Raw genomic sequence first — 17,138 nt, forward strand, 5'->3', positions numbered from 1 at the left:
CTCCCGGGGGCTAAATCAAAAGCGGATTACAGAACTTTAAGCAACACAAGGTGGAATTGCCGAAATCGAGCGCTGAAAAAAGGTGATGTTACTGTGGAATCCAATTACTGCTGGTTTAGATCGGATTGTTTCCAAATGTCAGAAGCCAAAGAAAAGAGCAGAGGCGTCGGGCATTCTTGATCAAATGTAGACGTTTACTTCGTATTTCACATTGAAGCTCTCATCGCAGTTCTAACAAAGACGAATTGCTTATCTCAATTTCTACAAAAAGAGAGCGTGGATATTGTGTCGGCAGTGAATTTGGTAAAGCAGATTTATAAAGAGCTTGTTGATATGCGTGACTGCAACATAACGAGCACACAATCTGATAGTTTTGAATCTTTGTGGAGCTCTGCAGCCTTGCTTCAATAGACACCAGCTCTTCAGCAGATTCATCAACCAGTTGATCTTTGCGTTTGCAAGACGCACTCACTACTGTATTAATGCTTTGCAAGTATTGAAACAATCGACTACCGAAATTGTGTTCATTGCGACTGCGACAAAAACAAGATTCAATCGATGTGCGAAACAATGGATATAATAGCCACTCGGGCATCGAACACGCAATTTTCGCTAAAGACCATCGAAATTACCGGACATATTGGACGCTCCGTCATAGGCTTGCTCTCTGCATTTATCAAGCTGCAGACCCCATATTTTGAGTTGGTTTGTCAAAGCCTCATATAATGTGTCGGCATTGGTATTGCGCACATGTACAACTCCAAAACGCGCTCTTTAATAGTATCCGTGACAGCACAAACGAAGCGAATAACGATTGACATGTGCTCTTTCTTGGTCACACAGCTTGCTTCATCCACAAGAACAGCGTAGAACCCATTTCCGATATCTACTGACACAATGCGCTGGCGTATGACATCTGCCGAGCACTGGATAATCTAGTGTTGAATTCGAAGAGAGGTGTACAGCGCATTTTCTCCAGCACAATCCATTGCTTTGTCGAATGCAGGAAAACATTTTGCCAAGAACTGAACGAGTTCAAGGAAATTTCATTTGTTTTGTGATTTGGCTTACAAGAACACACAACCAGTGAGTTGTCGTGAATATGGCATCACCAATAGCAATGATTAACAAACCATCTCGTCGTTGTTGAGAAAGGCGATTTCCTGCTTAGCTAAGAGGAGTCAAATGTTGAGTATTAAAGAAAGTCGCGCTCGGTTCTGAACTCGCTGACGATCGACTTGCTCTTGTAAGGCGATTCTAACATCGTTTTCAGCCATCCTACGGGCTTCAAACTCTAGAGCAGCTGAATGGTGTCTGGGGGGTCTTTGATCAACGTACTTTTTAAATCCATCTTTGCTCGTAGCTTTCTTCCAGATTCGACATCCTTTGTTTGGTTGAGCATACACCACAAGCTCGTTCCATCGCCATCACTTCTCGGCTTAGATAGCAATGCAACCAGTAAGCTGCATCTGATGTGGCTGAATATTCAAGCCACCCGTGTGTTTCAAACCAAGAAGCCGAAAATGACTGTAAGCACCCGCCTACTTCGTTTCCAGGATAGTGAGGCAAACGTGGTTGGTGAGGTCTCATCGAGGCATAGGCTTGGATCACAAAACGTATGAGACCAGGATGTTCTACTAGTTGCTTAGCGAACAAGAGGTTTGGTGGCATATGAGCCGGGTCGCACTTCACGAAATCTGCAGCACTATACTCCGTTGCGTTGTCTGGAATGCCAACTTTCGAGCACCAATCGGATGCCGCACGATGGTGCTCGGTGTGCAGTTCCTCTGGAGGAGGCAACACGGGAGCTTGGTGAAGCATATCACCGGGTATGGTAATGCTGACGTGACATCTAATTGAAGTACGTCGTGATCGCTGGCTGATGTCGCTTGCTTGACATCACTGATTGTGCAACACTTGGCTAACGAAAGACTACCAAAAATGATTGAAGCTCCCCGCCAAGAATGGGGGGGCAGCCCCCCCCATTCTTGACCCTCGACCCGCCCCTGTGCAAGCCGATAGTCCACCCAAATGAGGTACCGGTAAACGCTCACTTTACGAAGGCACCGTATCCTACATCTGCTATTACTGGGAGGCTGCTGTGCAATCCATACCACCAGTTGGGGCTAGTAGGAAGGCAATACGAACGCTATATCAACAAAACGTTTAGCTCTTCACTTTATCACTTTGTAGTTTACTCCTTTCGAGAAGGATCTCCAGTCGAGAATCCCGGAGCGCAGAGCGTCCATCTGCACCCCATTTCGTTAAATTAAATAAATGTTAGTACACGATCGCTGTCGCATCAGACTCAGATTGCCAATACTGCTCTTTTAGAGAAAGACAGCGCACTACGCCAGCAAGTAGATGTTTGTGTAGATGCAGTGAAGGTGGACAAACTAGCATTTTGCATTGTTCTTATCGTTGGCGCTTGCCACCGACTGTCTTGGCCGATGCACCACATAGCGTCTTCAAGACTACAAACGTTTTTGGAGCTATCCTAGTTTAAGGAGAAAATCGAGGGTTTCGAAGCGTTGCTCCTAAGTTAGACTCCTTGGAGCTAGAGTGCCTCGTAACTCTATTATGTTAAGTTTTGGAGCATCTCAAAATATTCACTCGAAAATCTCTTTTTTTGTGCTAATCCCGATTTCTGCTTAGATACCGGTATTCCAAACTCCAACTTCAGAAGCTACAGCTCTCTAAGAGCTATGTATTTTTTCTGATATAGTTACAAGGTAAGCTGTCAATTTCGGGCCATCTTGCCAATTCTGTTCGTTGTTGGCTTCACTCGTGGCTGAAGTAGTTACAAGGTAAGCTGTCATTTTCGGGCCATCTTGCCAATTCTGTTCGTTGTTGGCTTCGCTCGTGGCGCCTGCGAATAACATATATTGATTGACGAGCACTCAGCTAACGCCCTAAACATTGTTTTACCCATTAATGCCAAACAATTTACTGGGCTCGAACGACGACGAGATAATCACTCCTTGCGCTTGGCACGTGTACTAGACAGCTCTTTCTGAGATCCCGCGCAATCGTTTTCCTTCTTCTTGGATTTTCATCTTGCTCTTTCAGGTTGGGCGTGTTCGTTTCCTTTGTGTCAGCTTCCTTCCCGTGACCAGACGCGTGGGCAAGTCCTCTAGTCACCATTAATCTTACTCACCGTCCGGTATAGCCGTTGTTAGACCTCCCAACCAGGGCTCCCGATTATGGCATTGTTATTTAATGGGAGTCCTCCTTGACCATAAATAATGGCATTGGACAGCTTGTGTCATCACATACATTGTGTCATGTACTGCGAACAAACAATAAATAAGAGCATAATGTAAAGCAAACCAACACCATGCTAATAATTAGCGAGTGGCCTCGTCGACAGTCTGAGTTGACCAATACTCACCATGTTGGCGTAAGAACAGCACCATTTCTAATGTAATAGGCTGCAAAGTGTGGCGCTCTTGCTCGTACGCCGTCCTGGCGACGCTAAAGAACCTCTCAACAAGGCTGGAAGTAGGTGGAATGCAGCTAAGCAGGTCGTATTGCGGCTGAACTGCTGCTAAACGGCGACGTTTTTGTAGACTCGCCACGAATGAGCCTTCATCTTCACTGTCTTCCGCTTCTGCTGCAGTGCGTGTAGGTTCTTCTTCTTCTTCCAGGCAGCGGAAGGGCTGCAGCACTGCTTTCTCGGCCCTAGTTAGTCTTTGGCTCCCTCCCAGGACACGCACACAGTAACCTGGGCTGGCGTGAAGGTGGCGTGGCGGGGGAGCGTGGCAAGGACCATAGTAGCTTAGCGAGGGGCTTTGCTCGAGTTGCTCAAATTAAAAGTGAGGACGTGAGCAAGCTGTGTCGTATAGCTGGCTTAGAAAAGTGCTGGTAGCAGCGAGTTTAAGTACTGTAGTGAAAAGTCATGGGATGGCTGTGAGAAGTACATAATGATAAAGATGTTTTTTTCATAAATTATTTCGGATGATTTTTTAAGCAAATAAATTATTAATGGTATCCAGGTAATCGAAGCAATAAATATATTTATAATTTCATAAGAAATAATTGAAAAGACCATGCCATAATCGGGAGCCCTGCTCCCAACAAATTTCGATCTCAGTACTTTTCTCAACAAGACGAATTTCCAGGTCGCCGTTTACAAGTGCCATGGGGTCCCATTGAGTCCAAAATACTTGCATTGAGCATCTAAGAAGGGGTACGTCTTACAACACAGCGAGCGAAAACAAAGCGTAAAAATGCTCTTATCTCCTGCTGGCGCTTCGAGTGGGCTGTTGTCATTTATAAACGACGTGAAAAAGATGAACCGGGAAATATCGTTCAGCGACTCAGGACTCAAAATAACTTCTTAGCTCAAATCCACCACGGATATAAGAATAACGTCTTCAGCAGGCGTCTTGCTCGAGGGATAACCAGCTTTTGTGGCCTGCTCCTTCATCGAATGCAGACTTTCAAACACGGACAATGGGCGCAGCTCCTTCGATGCTGCTTGCGTGAAGCCCTCGTCTTGAGGGGTACGGCGTTTAACTTGGATACGAATGAATAACACTCGTTCCTTTTTTTTCAACTTCTTTCGAGGGTACTGGAGTGATGCAATATGTTCCAAGCTGGTTGCGAGGAGAAATATGACGTCCCAGCAAGTAACGTATCTTCATTCGGTTCCAGCTGCAGCTGTATAAAGGGAGTGAACCCCATGCGCCAGTCCTTCCATTCTGGCTTCTACGCCTTCAAATCTGGTGTCTTGCCAGAGTGCATCCCCTTGGGATAAATTGGTATCTCATCGCACCCAATCCCATTCAAAAATGACTCCACCGACACAAATTTGCCCTGTCGCCCTGATGATCACGCACCTGTCCATCGCCAGAAAGAGCAAAATGCAAGCGAGCATTGCACCAAGTCTACTGCTTCGTCCAGGATTAACTTATTCAGCTGCGGAAGGATGTACTTGGGCAAGGCTTTATCCACATCATACCATACTTTAATCGCACCCAGCGCAAGCACCGGATACGACGCGTAGCTACTCAAGTAACCCTTTTTCTCGAACTTCACGTATGCAAGGACAGCCATGAATTGCGCAACGAGCTCCGAAGCCAACGTAGACTTTGAATACGGACTTACACCGAGTCGGCAGAGCATCAACGCAACACTGAACATGGTCTTCTCGTTGTATGAGGTTGGAAGAGGAGGAAATTCCATCAGCAGCTTATTTGATGCTAGGCTAATACATTGGCTGACGAAGCTGGTGGGTGATCGATAAAGGTGCTCAACCAGATTGGAAGGCCCATGCACTGCAATGCATTCCAAGCATCGTCCTCACTCCCGGTCACAATCGCCCTGTACGCAGCTATTTCAGACTTCTCTTCCCTTGGATTCATCATCTGTCCACCTCCGGTCATGTAATCATCCTCCGTCCCCTTTGATTACTGTACCTCCACTCGGCTTCAAATTCAGATACATGTACATTATCGGCCATCTGCAACCAAGGTTGTATTTTTGAAAATCCTGATCTCTGATTGGCTGCACGTAGCGTATAGACCACAATTGTGCCTTGTACAGCGCGAAACGGTGGGGTGGTGATTGCAACTTGAGTTGTTCACACGGTGGGAGGTTCAGGTCAGTTTTGCAACCCAATCTGATACAAAAAGCAAGTCAGGTTGTAAACGTACTTAGTGTAGAACCAGATATCAAAATCCAAGTGAGATCAAGCCAGAAGTTTGCAAAGAAAGAAAAGAACGCCACAAGCCCCAGCACTATGACAAGCCAGTACAAGCGAGAGCTCACGAGGTTCGTGCTGTGGTAGCGCTGTACTCGAAGATGGTAGTCGCCGTGAATTAGCAGCCCTTCCCTCGCAGATTGGAGCAGGGCGACGCCAAACAGCCGAAGTGCTGGACGAAGTCATGCGTTTACGGCGAAAGAACCAATGAGAGCTACCGAAGATTCAGGCCATACTAAAGCGAATTGCCATGTAGCCATCTTTTCGGCGCGACGTTATTACGCAGGATATAACTACATCTCCACCTATTCCGCCTCCGACTCGCCGAGCGTCTACGGCTGTACTTTCAAAGCGGCCGAAATATTTATTCGAACTTTGGCACGAATACCAGGTCGGATGCGGTGACCTGAAAGCAGCAAAAGACTTTACGGCAATCGAGCGTGGTGCGAGCAAATTCGCCTTCTCTAGACGAAAAGTGTTCTGGGACGTAGTCGCTAGCTTGGTGCGCTCAGGTTTTACCAGTGACGCAGCGATAGACAAGGTATATTCAGTCTATGGTAGGCAGCTCTCAGTGTCAAGTATCTTGGTGGTCCTCCGTGCGGATCGTAAGAATGGCGGCCATCCTACTCTGCGTGTGTAGTTACCGCTTTGTGCACTTCAACACAGTCGTAAGCACTAATATTAACCAATCAAAATAGGGTTGCAAGCCAGGTTGCACAAAAGGCCGATATTTCTACAGTAGTAATCCTGCCAGTGTGCATCCATAGTGTGAGTCGGCACAAAAGGAGGGAAAGTCGCTCGTATGCTACTATGTTTGTAATTCCAAGAAGACGGGTCGGCCGCTAGCGATGGAACTACCGGTAAGTCCGAGATCTTGAAGTTCGTATCGACCAATACCCCCGACAAATGCCCCCTTCTGCGCCGATCTCGTCGTTGACTAAAGCAAGCGCTCGTCGTAGTAGACGAAAATCATTGACTTTGACTATTTGAGCGTCCGGGTCCGCCTCCTCATCAAATAAGGACTTTGATTCGTAAACCACCAACACCACCATCTTGCCGTACTTTTATTGAGGGGCCGACGATCTTCTTCTTTTTGCTTGCTTATTTAGGTTGCTCCAAACATTCAAATCAGTTTTCCTTTCGTTAAACTTGAATAGTCAGCTTGAACGCGTGTCCAGTTCTGTATCGCATGTTATAAATGGTTTTTAAACGAGAAGCAATCTGCTCGACGGTAGAAGACCTTGGGATCAACCAATTGCGGAGATTTGTTGTCGCCTCTGGATACCCGTCGATCGGTGAAATCGGGCACAGGTATACAGCGTACAGGGCTTCAATATACTTCGAGTCATAAGCACTCCAGCAGCGCCAGAGGTACTCTTTAATCTTTACGTGCGCCTCCCCGAGGTAATCTGTCTCGGTAAACGCAAATTTGAGCCGTTCCATCATGGAATCCATGAGCCCTTTCAACAATACTGGGGAAGAAATTGAGTCCTCTATCGCGTGTTTATCTATCATGGCATTTACCGCAGCTGCCGTTACGCTCCTCGCAAGGTCTGCGCTTATGACATTCAATGTCTTCACAGATCCGCGTACGTTGTCCCTTTTCTCTTGGAGTAGCAAAATCCTCAGCTACCACGACATCTTGCAAAATCAACGCTTGCTGACTGGCCTCGAGTTTCTAGATTCTTTTCCTCACGCGTCCAAGTCGTCGAGATGCGTGTGGGGCAACTCGTGTGTATTGCCTCTGTAAGTTCGAGGGCGCGGCTAGCGGCCCCCATGCTTGTTGCTGGCCCGTGCTTGAACACGACGAGACTATATCATGCGACTTGAGAGATCGATTGTTGAATTCGCCGCTTGCATTGGGTACTCCTCGAAGCATCGTGATAGCCATCGTCCTAGCAACTTGATCGACAGGCCGTCGGCCTTTCCCGTCATAAGCGCCGTAGCACCGCCGCTCCTCAACGAGTGTGTGGAATAGATAGCTGGAGACACCCTTGCCCTTGTGGCCGCCGTTTTGATCGCCGCATTGACTTCGTGAGCGCTGAGGTCAGCACAGAGATACTTATGTTTGGCCCTTCCGAGTGCCTGACGGGCACGGAGGACAAGCTGGAGTGCTCGGACTGGGCACAACAATTGATCGCCAGACTGATGCATAGATCGCCATGCGCCCCGACCGAATTGATCATTCTTGGCGCCACGTAGGCTGATTGTTACTGCTGTTGCATGTTGTTCGTCAACTGGGTTGCCTCGTGAGTCTGTAATATTGACTTCAGCCATCCTCAGACAGTAGAAACTGCGTGTGTGTCCGATCTTCAGATACTCGGATCGGCGCAGTAAGAAGAGGAAGCCGAGGAGCACACTACCCCACAGGAGCCGGTCGCGAGGGCGGCTGAGATGCGGTGAACGTCGGAGAATCGGTAGGAACGCGGGTGTTATCGGCATTTTCTTCGCTGTGGGGTCCGACATGCGCTTAATTCCGTGGAGAAGAACTTTTAATTGGGGGAGCGTCCCAATTCCACGTCACAAAAGCGACGGTAAAACCAAAATACACTTGAAAGCTTCGCTTGTATCGTTGGATATTGATTTCCTTTTCCAGATGCATTCCAGCCGTACTGCCATAGGCACACCGCGAAAAGTGCCAGCTTCCTTGAACTGGGGCGTCCGCTACTGCTCAACCACGGTGACCAGCCCATTATCTTGGAGAAGTGTTTCCATTGTTGCCACTGGCCGTAGTACTTTCCTTGTGAGGCTCTTGCCAGAGCTTGACTGCACAGAGACGCTCCCAAACGCTGTAGAGATTGTCGTAGGGAGGAAGAGCCTTGACCTGTGTCCATGAAAGAGAAAAGTTAGACCATGATTTCCATAACGGATGCGTATCCGTCCACGCTCGAGACCCTGCGTCGGCCATGATGTTGAGCTTTCCGGCAATGTGCTCTGCTGAGAGCGCCAAGTGATACTTAAATTCGGCAAAGGAGAGCAGTCGGTTGTAAAGCTGGGCAGTCGGATGGCGGCTGAGACGGCTGTTAGCCCATGCTACTGCACTTGTGTTGTCTATGTGGAGGCGAACGTGCACCGGATGTGTTTGTTGCTCGTGCTGCCATCGCGGCCCCCAGTGAAGTGCTGCTAAGACCGCGCTATAGCGTTCGCGAACATTGATAGAATTCTCGAATGTACCTGACTGGATGTGTTGGAGCTCCAACTCGCTGTACTGCACTCGTATATATTCTTTTCGTTGCGGCTCCAAGACACAAAGCCCTGACCCGAACGCGTCCATGTAGACGTGAACACTTAGTGTGGTAGCTCCAGCAAGCTCTGCAACCGGGATCCTATTGAAATGGTCCTTGTAGTCAATTACTGACGTAAACCAGCGCAAGTCCTCGAACACTTCCGATTCCATTTTGCGACTGCCGAGCAGTGGCGCAGTAATTGCAGCAACGTGGACACGCTGATAAAACGATCGTGCCGGCGGGAAGCAAGTCGTCACATGCCTCATAATACCAAGTAGCTTGTTGAGCTCCGTCCGTGTAGCTCGTCCTCTAGCAACGAGTTCGTTGAGGCGTCGGCTTGCCTTGTCCAGCTTATCGTTTGGAATGGACACCGTACCGTCTGCTGTGTTCCAGAGCAGAACAAAAGATGTTTTGTGTGTTCCAAGTTGTAAGCTTCCTGTCATTGATCGCGGTGGGTCCTAGGACGGTAGCCATCGCAAGTCGTAGTGCTGAGTTTGCTGTCTGGCAGCGCTGGCCTCGGTTGACCTCTACACAAGTGTAATCATCACACCACAGATTACCTTGCAGATGGCCAAGTTCGGGGCCCGACGCCTCCGTCAGGGTTGTCGATTCATACAGGTCGTTAATAACTGAGCCTGCCATAGAATAAAAGGCCGGCGATCCACACCAGCCAAAACCACAGGACAAGTCGATGACTACGTAGCCATCGTACACAAATGTGAATCTGTACACTGCGTTTTCGTGCACCGCAGTGTACAGATTCACATTTGTGTTCCGGAGACGTCTTCGAGCATTATGAGTACTTCCTCGTCCGGATACTGAATCCGCAACTCGTGAATGCGGCGTGCAATATCCCGAGGTGGATTGTACGAAATGGGCGGGAAGTTGGCTCGATCAGTAACTTCGTTTACTGAAGACCCACGGGGGTAGGAGTAATCATTGATCATTCGCGTGTCATCACCCGCCTTCTCGATTACGCCGATGGGGCTGACAACAAGCTCTGGCCAAAGTTGCAACACACTCTCGTTGAGCACGAGATACCTGCCATAGCGCTGCCCTTTACGAATGTGGCGGCGAACGCTTTGTGAGTTCGTGATGGCGCTCTTGTGGTTTGGCGATCGTATCAGCTGGACCTGTGCGGCCTTATTAGTCCACTTTGGGCGTACTCCTTCGCGGACAATCTCGTTCCATTGGCGATACAGACTTTGCCGACTGGAATAAGATGGCACGGGGACTTCATATAGTGCTTTGTTTGGCCTTCCATCTGTGGGCGTTTGGCCACGCACTTGTCGAACAAAGGCCGGTAGCGATAACTGTGAACGGCTAGCGAGATCTGACAGGAATTTAGCGGCCGCAGCATCAATTGTGTCGCCTTGATCACTGGAGGGGGGAGGCACCATACCGAACTTGGATGCAAATACACGAACTTGTTCACGTCGTTCAGCCTCGGAGACTTCGGCAATACGCCTAAGTAACTGGACCGTTGGCGACGATGCGGATACAGACCTGCGTTCTTGGGACGCGAACTGGTGTTGCTGGTGTTGGCGTCCAGTCGTTTCCTGTAGTCACTGATTCGGAGGCTCTGCGAGCCCATTGTACTTCTCCGTGATGTACACTTTGACCACGTCCGGCAATTGCAGCGGTTGGAAATGTGCTCGCTTGCTATCGAAGCACCCGCCGTGGCCATCTCCGGAGCACCCGAGGGCGGAGTTGTACTTCATACAGAGTCGTTTGTCGCCGTGGCGGGGAAGAGCAGATAGAACTTCGATAGGAACAGATGACTGTCGACGTTGGCGTTCCGATCCACGACCTCCGCCCGGCTGGTTGTAGCTTCGCGATGGCGCGGCGGAGCCGTTGTTGTGAGATCGGCGTAGGTCAAGTAGCTCGAGTAAGTCCTCGTCCATGCGTGAGAATTCGTGGTGAACATCTTGGGCTGAATCGAGATCGCGAGCGACGACACAGCTACGAAATTTTCCAAACTTTTTCGTAACCCAGAAGCTGATCAGCTTCCAACCGACTACGTCTGAGTCTGCAATGCCTCTATATCGCTCGATAAACGTCAGTGCGCTATCGACGAGATCCGTTACGTTCTCCACATAGAATTCCTGAGCAAAACCTCGAAGAGCGCGGAGTGCATTGCTGATATCAGAGCGGGACGTTGCTGAGGGCGCGGCGCGTAGTGCGTTGCGTTCCGAGAAATCGGTCATACTGGTGTTAGAATCCTGTGCTTTTACTTGGGCCCATATATCGCATATATCGGCCGGTCGACAGTGCATCAACGTAAGGCCTCGCGCGAGGAAGCCGAAGTCGAGAAGCCCACGACATACTGGTGGGAGCCGCAGGAACGACGCGTTTCTGGAATGTTGCATTTGTTTTAGCACATACACAGCAGACTTACCTTGGAAACGAGGCTGGAGAACCGTCTTGCTAACGCGTCTCTGGGTTGCTGACTGCCGGAAGGCTTCGCGGGCGCCGACGCCCTCACTGTCTTCGTCTTGATCACTATCGTCGAGGTGTAGTCGACTGCGGCGGTCTCGAAGGCTCGGGTCTGTTGTGCGCCGTCGTTTGCCGAGTGTACGGCTCATTTGCTGAACTTCCTGTATGTCCGCATCATCTAAGCTACTGTAGGTCCTTGAAGCGCTATTCGAACGTCTACCAGCTGGCCTAGCTTCACTCGTAACTGACGCAGCCTCGCCTTGTCTGTCCGGTATCGTCTCGCGGTATAAATCGAGCGCGTTTCGCTTTCGTTTCCCCATGGAACAATCTAAAATATGCTGGCGACGTACGGACACGACACCCAAAGTAGAGGGTTGAACGAGAGGGATACGTTCGTCGGGAGAAAATGGCACGGAAAGTAATGCTCGTACCGATGGAGGAAGAGCGCCCCGCTTCTTGCAGCACGCCCCTATGACCGTGTCCTGTTGAAGGAGAAGTTCCTTCGGGTTTAGCGCCATGTCGGATACTGTTGCACCGATCTGGAGTGCGTAGGTAATTGGGTCTGCCTTGATAATACGTATCGGCTCGAGCAAAGGGAGGATGGTTTCATCGCCGGAAAGCACACTAAGCCAGGTTCCTTTCGAGTTCACATCGTAGCGAAGTACAACACCGTAAGCCCATTGGTTCGTGGTCCTCCTGGTTGAACGAACGCTACTGGGTGCGCCAAGTAACTTCCTGGCCACAGCTGCCCCTCTTCCGCTTCAACAGTCCGGAGTTCGAAAGTTGGAATAGGCACCGATATTTCTTGCCCGTCCTCGTCAGAGTCAGGTCGCACGACTTGAGCAACCGCTTCCTCGCCAATTACACGGCGGAGGCGTACCTAGCAGAACTCCGTCAGCTCAGAGGCGTGTCCTGGGCCGAGAAAGGCAAGCGTGTTCGGAGCAAGGTGTCTTGGCGACATTCGAGAAGCTTGAAGGAGCGGGGGGGGGGCGCTTGAAGTGACTGTTGCCCTACTCTGCAGAAAGCCGAATGATAACCGCTCCTGCTTCTATCTACAACCGATTGCTAAGAATACGCTTCTGGTCTCGGGACCTTACCGCCTTTCGGAAAACGGATCATCCTCAGGACTAATCTCAGTCTCCTTTTCGAAGGTGCAGAAAATGAAATCGCTCCACCATTTTGTGGTTCAACTGGACAGCATTACGTAGAGCAATGTGATCACATGGGGTGAGAGCAGGAACTTCCTGAAAACACACGTACTGTGGTGGGCTTTTGGGGCAGCTTTCGGCCTTCTCCATTGGGACTTCAAGGTTTGATGTTGGTGATCCGAGACAGAAAATGAAGAATGAAAGAAATTAATCCAAATTACAATCAATAAACTCCCCACTGGTCGTTCGCAGTGACATCCCTGATGGATCGATGCAAGCGTATATTGCGCTATCTAATTGTGCTCGTATTGCTGTTGACACAAGATTTCTCAGCTGCGAGCCAGTGCCACTTCATCCGCGTTCCTCTGGACAGCGATGACCAGCTCCGCTTTACGGGAGTTGTGCGCTTGGGCACACCACCTCGCAGTGTTCGTGTGATTTTCGATACGGGGTCAAGCGACACGTGGGTATCAAGCAACTACGCTGCCGATGTGGGCGCACGGTCAGCATCAAGAGCTTTTACCCTCGGATACGGAGGTGGCATCGTCTCTGGACTCGTAGCTCATACAGACTTGCAACTCCGTTCTAACCCCGCCGACGTAATCCTCCTTCCTGTAGGCTTCGTAAACGACCATACATCGGTGCTATCCGGACTGGACGCTCAAGGTGTCGTGGGTCTGGGGATGGAAGCACTTGCTCAGATCCAGAGCAACTGGAGCCTTGTGGGTCTGTTGGCTCAGCAGAGCAGAATGAAACCTCTGGCCGTCTCGCTCTTTATCAGTAGCTGGTCTCAAGCTCAGCCGGCGTCTCTGTTAATTATCGGAGGCGTCGACCCAGCTCTGTTGACTGCCAACGCGACGTGGTTCAGCTTCCCCGTCGTTTCTAATATTCAGTCTTCCAAGACAGGCTATGGATTCTGGGCCTTGACATTGCAGAACTTGTCGTTTGGCAATGAAAGCCTACCGTTTGGAGGTCCAAGTAGGAGCTCTGGCATCGCACTGCTCGACTCCGGAACGTCCGTGCTGTTATTACCCCGACACACTTTCGATACTGTCATCCACGTGCTCTCCGTCCGCTTTGGTACGCGCCTTCTGTCTCCACCAAACAAGAAGCCACACATTCCTGTATGCAGACCGTGTCACGTGCACGAGTTTCCATCGCTCGCCTTTGAGTTTGTCGAGTTCAATGCCATGATCCGGCGGTTTGAGCTGCACGGTAGCGACTACGTCCGTTGCGACCATCGCCGTCGGGAGTGTACAGCTATGATCGACGTCATTGACTCCTCCGAAGTCAGCGACCACCTCGACGTCGTGATTCTCGGCACTGTCTTCTTCCGAGCGTACTACACGCGCTTTGACTACAGCAACAAGCAAATTAGCTTTGCATGCACTTCGGACGACAACGTTTGTCTTGGTGGCCTTCAGCCGGCATTAGACTATCACGGGAAACCGTACGAACAATACAGCAGCGTGCAGCAGCCATGTCAACTCTGGGCTGGACTGTGCGCTGTTGCCACTGCTCTCGCTGTGTTTGCTGGACTCCGAACGCTACTAAAAACACTGCATGCAGACCCACGAATATATATTAATAATGGTTAGTTTATTATCTCACGGCGTCCGGTTAACCTAGTGAGGGTGTTCCGATACTCGTGGCTCCCGACGCCACGGCCGGTGTGTCTTTCACCCAAATCCGTAGCGTATCCAGCTCGTCCGGCGCTCCTTCGCCACGCATCGCTGTTGTTCCAGCGAGAGCGCTGTGTTGGGCACCAGCGGCCGGTTCCCATTCCGTCTTGAGCTCAATATCCGGTCGGTAGCGCGTTAGAAGCTCCCGTAGTAGACGCGCGAACTCGCTGCGTACAGTTGGTGGGATGTGTGCGATCTCCAACGCTCTCGCACGTAAATCTGTGGTGCGATTACACTGCAACAGATCTGCAATCCAAGTGAGACAGAAGCTGAACTTCTTGAGGTTGGCCTTGCAAATACCCACGCGCAGGAGATGCAGCAGTTCCGTCTCGCTCGCGAGTCGAGGACATTTCCGTACGACGATCGCCTCGACTCGAGCAAACAACGCGTCCTCGTGCTCCTTGCCGTGGATTCCTTGGCCGTAGCACTTTTCACACAACTCGTACTCTTCACCTGCTAGCAGACGACACGTCCGACACACCCACTTGACACCGACGAGCGGGCCGCGTCCACAGCCGTCGCAGATCGATTCGTCGTCGTCCCCGGTCACTTCCGTCGATCCCGTCAGCGGCACAGGCGACGCATGCGACGAGCTCGTGCTTGCATTGGACACCAGTGATTGCTGTGACTTGTGGCGACTCAGACGGTCGAATACACTGCCCACGATCTTCTTGATCTTGCCGTCTTTGCCTTCTCTCTCGCGTGGAGGCATCGGGATCACCTCTCCGTCTGAGCCCAAAGGAAGGACACCCATTGAGGACGGAGACTGTGCAGGTGACGGCAACGCGCCCATTGTCATTGTATGTGTGCGTGTCGTTTCCACTGCGAATGTTGGGCCTGAACGTTTAGGCGTCAACGTGTAGCGACGTGATGCTTTATCAAGGGATTTCTCTCCCACTTTATCAAGCGGAGGAATGACAGCTCGAGCTGCTGCTGACCCACTAAGAGGTCGAGAGATGAACATGGCTTTAGTCGCGTGCAGCTCGCGCGGACCGTGCGGCACGGGGTTACGTGCAGAGCCACGCCGGTCCAGCTCCACACAGTCGAACAGGTGCGGCGCCTCGGTTTCCTCCGTCTCTGGTGCGGGTTGAGCTGCTGGAATTAGTGCATCTCCACTCGCTTCGGCTGAACAAACGGACGGCGGTGATGTCGGCGGCTTGTCCGTGGTGGATGCAGCCGGCGCAGCTGACGCGGCGAGTTCCTCCGCCCCACTCACCGTTGTCGCCTCCGCTGACTGCCGCGTGCAGACTCTAAAGTCCATCGTCTGCTTGCGGTATGTGCGACTGAAGCACTGTAGTTGCAGCGCGCCGTCCATCGCGTCGAGTAGTGCAGGCAACAGGTACAGCAATAAGATGCGGCTGAGTTCTTCCGACACGTCGGCAAATACGAGGTCCTCTACAGCGCCGACCCCACCCTCTTCAATAGCTCCTATTAGTGGCTGTAGTTTGTTCCTGTCTACCTGCGAGAGCTTCTCCAGTTTAGCGTTGGCTTGGGCTAAAGCCTTGGTGCGGTTGGCCGTGCCAGGTTTGCATTTCCAGGGTGTCCATCTGGCGTCCTCCAGTCTGTCCGTCTGTCCTCCAGCTACATCCTCAGTGCCATCTCCGCTGCTGCTCGTGACCTGCTGTGCATTCACCTGTTGTAGCCATCGGTCTTTCCACTGCGCCACGGCCCCCTCCAGCTCCTCCAGACGTCGTTGCATCACGCGGAACTGCTGATCCTTCAGTTGAATGTAGTTCTCTTTCAGACATAAGTCGCGGGTCAGGGCGCTGTTCTCCTGCTGCAGCGTCCCCAGTTGCGCTTGTAGCGCCGCCAAGTTGTGCTGCAGCGTCGCCGTCGCTAGCATGGCTTTCTCCTACTACGGTAGTATTGTACTTGGCTATTCCTGTAGTTACGTACTTGATGGCTACATTATGTCTTTACACAATTTTGGCTTTTTGAGATACCATCAGTTGGTCAAGCAAGCAGCGCGAGTATGGCAGACACTGCGACGTCGCCGCCCACCCTGGAGACGGCGGACGTGCCACCCAACCACACGCTCTATTTAAACAACCTGAATGACAAGATCAAGGCTGACCGCATGAAGGCCACGCTCTACGCGACGCTCTCGCAGTACGGCAAGATCCTAGAGATTGTCATGGGCCGTGCGCGGCGACTACGCGGCCAAGCGTGGGTCACGTTTGACGACGTCCCTAGTGCCTCCTCCGCGCTGCGTACTGTGAACGGTACTACACTGTTTGACAAGCCTGTAGTCATCCACTTTGCCAAGGAGAAAGCTGACGTAATTGCGCGCCGCGAGGGCTCGTTCGTTCCTCGCGAGAAGCGGAAGCGCGACCCCAAGCCTGAACAACAAACGACCAAGAAGCAGGCGAGTGCGAATGGCAGTGCTGCGGCAACCGGCTCATCCACTGCGGCACAGCCGCGTATGCCTGCGCAAAACTTGCCGAACAAGATTCTGTTCCTGGAGGAGCTGCCGGAGTCCTGCAACAAGGAGATGCTTGGCGTGCTGTTCAAACAATACCAGGGCTTCAAGGTAACAGTGCTCGTTACTGAGTTAATGGAGCTTGTGTGCTGACTCTCCTGTGCTGTGTGATATTGCAGGAGGTGCGTATGGTGCCAGGTAAAAAGGGCCTCGCGTTCGTAGAGTTCGGCGACGAGGCGCAGGCCGCCATCGCGCTGCAAGGACTCTTCGGCTTCAAACTTACCCCCACAGAAGCACTCAAGGTCTCCTTCGCTAAAAAGTAGGGGTTAGCATAGCGACGACAGGGCAGAAGCCCTTTAATGCTCCGTAGTAGACAGCAATGCAGTCAATCGAAGCCGCTGCCTTAATCACTGTCGTATACTGCACGTGGTTTTTTTTACGGTACAAGGCTTCTGTCCCTTGGTCTTCTAGATGCACCTACGGTACTTGTATTACCGGCGAGCATCACCGTTTTCCTTGGCA

The 17,138-nt window shown here is 51.1% G+C and overlaps 3 protein-coding genes across 3 annotated transcripts; 2 read left to right on the top strand and 1 right to left on the bottom strand.

The window, feature by feature from the left end:
* Positions 1-11,883: 11,883 nt before the first annotated feature.
* PITG_05004 (aspartyl protease family A01A, putative) lies at positions 11,884-13,829 on the top strand (the record flags this gene model as incomplete). The annotated part of the gene is made up of 4 exons (XM_002905641.1): positions 11,884-11,915; positions 12,025-12,149; positions 12,849-13,595; positions 13,810-13,829. The coding sequence occupies 4 exons, from the start codon at positions 11,884-11,886 to the stop codon at positions 13,827-13,829; spliced, it is 924 nt and encodes a 307-aa protein (XP_002905687.1).
* Positions 13,830-14,135: 306 nt separating this feature from the next.
* Positions 14,136-16,045, bottom strand: PITG_05005 (uncharacterized protein; the record flags this gene model as incomplete). Its single annotated transcript, XM_002905642.1, has 1 exon — positions 14,136-16,045. The coding sequence occupies one exon, from the start codon at positions 15,894-15,896 to the stop codon at positions 14,136-14,138; it is 1,761 nt and encodes a 586-aa protein (XP_002905688.1).
* Positions 16,046-16,169: 124 nt separating this feature from the next.
* Positions 16,170-17,034, top strand: PITG_05006 (U1 small nuclear ribonucleoprotein A; the record flags this gene model as incomplete). The annotated part of the gene is made up of 2 exons (XM_002905643.1): positions 16,170-16,727; positions 16,796-17,034. 2 exons carry the CDS (start codon positions 16,170-16,172, stop codon positions 16,937-16,939), a joined length of 702 nt encoding a protein of 233 aa, XP_002905689.1.
* Positions 17,035-17,138: the final 104 nt, after the last annotated feature.

This window comes from Phytophthora infestans, genomic scaffold (assembly GCF_000142945.1).
Source record: "Phytophthora infestans T30-4 supercont1.6 genomic scaffold, whole genome shotgun sequence".
Classification (NCBI taxonomy): Eukaryota; Oomycota; class Peronosporomycetes; order Peronosporales; family Peronosporaceae; genus Phytophthora; species Phytophthora infestans.